Below are 6,000 nucleotides of genomic sequence, written 5' to 3'. Positions count from 1 at the left end.
GCGGCCCTTCTCCTTCCCAGGTGCTGCTGCTGCGGCGAGGCGAAGCATGGGGTCGGGAGAGCTGATGCAGAAGATAAGCATCGGCGCAGAGAGTCCCCGGGGCGGTGAGAGGAGCGACGTGGGCTCCGGGCTGGCCGTGGCGGAGAGGGCCACCCCCGGCTCCTGGAGGCAGAAGTGCGCGGCCTATGTGCTGGCCCTCAGGCCTTGGAGCTTCAGTGCTTCCCTCACGCCGGTGGCCCTCGGCAGCGCGCTGGCGTACCGGGCCCAAGGAGCATTAGACCCAGGACTGCTGGTGGGAAGCGCCGTGACTGTCCTCGCTGTGCACGGAGCGGGCAACCTGGTGAATACCTACTACGACTTTTCTAAAGGTATTGACCACAAGAAGAGTGATGACAGGACTTTGGTGGACCAGATTTTAGAGCCTCAGGATGTAGTCCGGTTTGGAGTCTTCCTTTATACTGTGGGCTGTATCTGTGCTGCTGGGCTCTACTGTGTCTCTACACTCAAGTTGGAACATCTGGCCTTAATTTACTTCGGGGGACTTTCCAGCTCCTTCCTTTATACTGGAGGTAAGTGCTATATCCTGTTCCTTGTGATTCTGAATGTGAACGTGGCAGAGTTAAATGAAGCTCCAGGTGATCTAGGTAACTATTATACATGTATTTGATGTTATTTCCTAGAGTACTGGTACTTAGACTTGTATTCTTTGTCATTAGTTGTCTTGGAAGGGTATAGGAGCAGTGCACTCAGTTCTTCAGCTGCAAAGTAATGTTGAGACATTACTACATATGACTTCAGATGTTCTTCAAAACTGTTGCTGAAACTTTGGATGATCTGTATCTAGTGTCCCTTGACTTACTCTCTATTGGAGCTCACCACATATGTTCTCTTACATGAATAGAATTACATTATACATTGTGTTGGACTGTTCTGTTATCCTTTTCTAGATGGAGTTTCACTGGGATTGTAGAATAGTTTTTGTATTTCTTTTTACTAAGAAGAGGATGTTTTTACTAAGAGAGTATTTGTATGTAGAAGAGGGTATTTTTAAGTGTCTTCTGGGTTGAGTAAATACAAGCAAAATATTTTGCTTCAGAAAGCAGAAAAAACTTCTAATAGTCATGTGAGTTTACTTGAAAGAGCCTTGTCAGTTTTGTGTTTTGTTCTAAGCATTTTATGTTTCTTCAGGATCCAATTCTAGTTTGTCTGAGCACCACGGAGAGTACCTTACTTCTATTGATGCTGTAGAAATAAGGTACTTCTTGACGTGAGGAGAGGTATTAGAATCTGGCCCTTAACTTTATCARGTGGTTTGACTAGAGAAATTCAGAAGCAGCTTTTCTTTTATTACTTTTAGAAAAGAAAAAAAGAGAAATCGTTTCTTAGTTCTAGCTACGTATATATTGGTTTTTTTACAACACTTCYGTGGGAATGGCTGATCTGTTATAAAAAAAACATACTCTTCTATAGTTTGAGTCATTTGATGACGCTTCATTTTATTCTTGTGTCTTGCCACAGGAATTGGATTTAAATATGTTGCACTTGGAGACGTGGTGATCCTGATCACCTTTGGGCCCCTGGCTGTCATGTTTGCCCATGCTGTGCAGGTTGGTTATCTGTCTGTCTCGCCACTGCTCTACGCTATCCCACTAGCTCTCAGTACTGAGGCCATCCTGCACAGCAACAACACGCGAGACATGGAGTCTGACCAGCAGGCGGGTATTGTCACCCTGGCCATCCTTATCGGCCCTACCTTCTCCTACATTCTCTACACCGTTCTGCTCTTCTTGCCTTACCTGATTTTCTGTGTGTTGGCCACACGCTACACCATCAGTATGGCATTGCCGCTTCTCACCATCCCAATGGCATTTTCACTGGAGAGGCAGTTTCGGAGTCAGAGCTTCAACAAAATTCCTCAGCGGACAGCCAAACTCAATCTGCTCTTGGGGCTCTTCTATGTTTTTGGTATTACGCTAGCACCAGCTGGTGCTCTCCCCAAACTGTAACAGGAGCTGCAGAGTCGGGCCTCACAACTCAGTATTAACACCAATTAACAATGGTTGATGGGGGTGGATGACCTGGTACGTACAACAGGAAGAATGGAGAGACTTTGCTCAGCTAGTGATTGTGAATTTTATAATTTCTGGTCTCAGTTGGCTTGTACAACAGACTTCTGAAAAGTGCTTTGTCAGTTCTTTGGAAGGAATGAACTGCGCTGCTTTGCTTCAGGGGGAACAATGCAACATTAGAACAAGGAAATGCTTAAAGAACCCCTGCTTCTGCCACTGAGTTTTGAGGGGCTTTCACTGCTAACAGAAGTAAGACTGAGCCTCAAATATGAACTCTCCTTTCCATTTATAAGCACAATGATTGCTCTTATGACTCCTTTACCACAATTAAGGGCTTCCAAGGGCTCCTGTGTGGTAAACACAAAACACTGCCAAATGTTTAGTGTCATAACAATGCAGGTGCTATCACTTCGCTCCCTTGTGACCATAGTTTATCTGTTGTATGTTATAGTTTTTTTTCCAGCCAAATATTGAGCTTATGTTTCCCAGCCCCCCGGAAGACACCAGATACTCATGCGTTCCCTGTTGCGTATGTTTATTACTTATAGTCTATGTGTTTCTGTGGTATGCTGATGCTAAAATGGAGCTCGACTGGCCCACTGCACAAGCTTTAAGACAAAAAGCAGTGGACTTATATTCCTCTAAGAAAGCTGAAGCCATAAATGCAGATTATGCAACTGAAAAGCCCTTAACACCTAGGAAAACCAGTGGCCTCCATTTCTGCATTTTCTTAGGATTTGCTGTCTGAAATGACAGTTGGAGTTAAGGGGATCTGACAGACAAGGTCACAAAATTCTATGGCTGGGTACAGATTGGTGGATATTTGTGTGGGAGCACAAATTCTTAGTTTAAAAAATGTATTTTTCCAGTTGTCATTCCCTGTTTATTTAGGGYCCCAGAGTATTATAGCTTAACACCCTGTTATAAGAAGCCCTATAAGAAGCAGAGGTGGCAGCAAAAGAGAAAGATGCAAGATTAACAGGAAGAAGTCAGGATTATTGCATTGGCTCTGCACAAAAATTGGGACTGGGAAAGGGAAGGAATTATTTTTGCTAACATGTTCTTTTTCTAATCGATCCAGGGTTTGCATGTCTTGAAATCACATCTATATGATAGGTTAGCTGTGAGGTGGAATTCCTCACCTCTTTCCCTCTTTACACCTTATGATGTGTTTTTATTTTCTTCTGCAGATCTTGCCGCTTGATTCACATGGCCTTTGGGAGAATAGATTGTTTCAGCCAGTATGTAGCTGTGTGAAAAAACAGACCATACCAAACTCAACTGGGAAATACCAGTGATTTTCAGTGACACCATAACCTGGGATGAATTTGGTCCATTCCATGTTTCCTAGTGGCAGTTGAACTCTCTTCTAAGTTGAAGAAAAAGTATCGGCTTCCTATATGTAGGTTTTTGGTGATATGTTTGTTCACAGAAGTTTTGAAAAGGTTGACTGGAATCGATACAGATGTTGGACAGGAGCTCCTGGTRCCTGGAGCACAGCCTTGCTTTTGAACCAAGACAAAGTGGGCTTTTAAATATGAGCAATAAACTAACAACAGGGAGTTCAACATTATCCTGCATTTGTCATAGGTAAATTATGCCCTTGTGGTGTTCATCTGACAGTGTTGTTACGGTGTTGTTTTAGTAGAGTGTACTGACAGTGGCAAAGCTGAGTTGATGTGAGGTTACATAGTATAGGTAGTTCAAGTGACTGTTTCAGTGGCTTCATGTTACCCAGCTGTTGGTCTGCTGCTTGACAGCTGAGTTGTAAAATCTACCTGGAGAGAATCCTTACAGTTGATACAAGTCCTGGATTTACCTTTTGTTGAAATTGTGCAGATACCTGGACTCTCTCTAGGCACAAGATGAAAGGAGGTGGACTTCAGCAAGTATGTGCTGCTTTCTGCAGCCAAAGATTTGGTTAGAATAGGATGAGAAGATGCTAAAATTGAGCTCAGCCAAATGGATGGAGATACTCAGAAGCTTTTGGAAGCTGCTTTTAAGACAGATGTATTCAACCCAGCGTCTACTGTTACTTCATTGCACACCTAAGGAAGAGCCTGGCTTAGAGACCCACTTAACTTTTCTGTGAAGCAAAAGACATGGACCTGAGTTGGTACATCTGTTAATCTTGCACTTGGGGATAGGTGGTTTTATTAGGTTAATCCCAGCATGGCTTTGTTGCTACCCTTCTTAGCAGCTGAGTGCTTTGATTTGTGATAGCTTGCTCTTGTATGCTATCTGTTTAAAAAAATGGATAGTTACCTTTTCTTATTCTTTTTCTATRTAGTGGAATATGCTAGCTAAATTGTAATACTCGAGCTAAATTCCTTAAATTAACTAAAACATGACTCATACATCTGATAACTGGAATTTTTGTACTGATGGAGAGAAAAATCTAGAAAAAGGTTTTGATGGAGTAGTGTATGTAACTGTAGTTTATCTAAGCTACCGTTTGCCAGTAGGGAAAAGCTCCCTGTGCAAGATGCCTGCTCAGTGCTGGGAAGGACCAGCATTTTCTGTTAAAGAGATGAAGCAAGAGTCACCGGTACTTGTCTAGGTGAGAGGATTTCAGTGCAGTATAATACTAGAAATGGGATACAAATCCAACTAAAATGTTATTGATAGGATGTAAAAAAGACTATCATTCCAGGCTTTTAAGAATATTGATAATAAATAACACTGTTTCTTCACTGTGGCTTTGAGGAAGTTGTTCAACTTCTATAGGTCTCGTAAAACAGAGCTAATTTTTGCCTACCTCACAGGGATACTGAGCCGACATCATTGTTGTGAAGAAGCTTTGAAAGTAAAATATGGTTTATCTCTGTGTGTTTTTCAAAAGTATGTTAGTATTAGAAAATTTTTAGGTATAAACAAACCTAACAGATGATTTTAACCACTATAGGTAGACTAGAATAACCTCYACACAAACACTAGGTGGTAAGAGCGGTTTCTTTCTTGGTTTGTTTTATGATGAGGATGCTAGGTCTCTCTCACTAACCCTCTCATCCCTTTTCCCGTGCTATTTCCCGCAAATAAAAACTTTTCAAGCTTCTTTCAGGTCTCTCCTGACGGGCTGCGTGCAGTGTGATGAGTCCACGTAGGTAGGTTAACAGATTTGTAGTCCACCTGTTCATGTATGCTAAAACACGTCTTGGCCTTTCTTCTCACCTAGAGAAAAAAATCAATAAAGTGTCTGAATGTTGATCTGTTAAATAAACTGTGCTGAATTATTTTAAATCACTCTGGATTGTATGTCTGCACATATATTAAGAGCATCATTCTGGAAGGAGAATGGTCTTGGTCTCAGTGTTTATTTATGGTATAGGTGCATAAAAGTGCATATTCTCTGTAAAAGAGGCCTTCTGTGAACCACATAGTCCTGTCCTCCTGTAACATGGAATAAAAARAATTTAGTAGCAGTGATCATCTCATACTAATGGCAGACTTCAGCATTGTTGCAATGTTTTCATCAACGAGCAGAACTTCCTTTGATGCAGTTTTCTGTGCCATGTACTATTCAGCATTTGTAGTGAGATTTCAGCTGAACTTTTAATCTTTTTAATAAAGATGGACATCATCATCATCACCTATGTGGTCTGCCCTTCTTCCAGTGCCATTGTTTCTGCTCCTGACTCACTTGCAATGATTTTGTTTGCTCTGTAGGACTGTGACAGCGTAAAACTTGCCTTTTGTGTGTCCTAAATCAGCCTAAAGCATGATATGTTATTTTCTTGCCTTGGCCACTGGTGTGGTGTGCCACATGAGTTCATGCATAATTAACCTGAGGACTCCTTGAAGTTTTATTTGTCTTGCTTTCCAGCTGTCTTTATACATGGTTAAAGTAACTTGAACATTCTAGGCAGAATCCTTTTGGCTCTGCTACTATCTGTTTTTTGTGAAGCACACAGCTGAAAAGAGAAATACGAAG

General features: G+C 41.8%; 1 protein-coding gene across 2 annotated transcripts; it reads left to right on the top strand.

The window, feature by feature from the left end:
• The first annotated feature begins 12 nt into the window (after nucleotides 1–12).
• UBIAD1 (UbiA prenyltransferase domain containing 1) lies at nucleotides 13–5,655 on the top strand. Of its 2 annotated transcripts, XR_014896366.1 has the most exons (3): nucleotides 13–569; nucleotides 1,519–2,318; nucleotides 3,260–5,655. XR_014896366.1 is itself a non-coding variant. In XM_085309212.1 (2 exons), the coding sequence occupies exons 1-2, from the start codon at nucleotides 47–49 to the stop codon at nucleotides 2,004–2,006; spliced, it is 1,011 nt and encodes a 336-aa protein (XP_085165338.1). In that variant the 5' UTR covers nucleotides 13–46; the 3' UTR covers nucleotides 2,007–5,655. The 2 variants fall into 2 exon arrangements, 1 of the variants encoding a protein (XP_085165338.1); XM_085309212.1 differs by having other exon boundaries at nucleotides 1,519–5,655.
• The last annotated feature ends 345 nt before the right edge of the window (nucleotides 5,656–6,000 follow it).

This window comes from Rhea americana, unplaced genomic scaffold, assembly GCF_003343005.1.
Source record: "Rhea americana isolate MKP2758 unplaced genomic scaffold, rheAme1 scaffold_293, whole genome shotgun sequence".
In the NCBI taxonomy this organism is placed as follows: domain Eukaryota; kingdom Metazoa; phylum Chordata; class Aves; order Rheiformes; family Rheidae; genus Rhea; species Rhea americana.
This window is presented reverse-complemented; position numbering and strand designations above follow the sequence as displayed.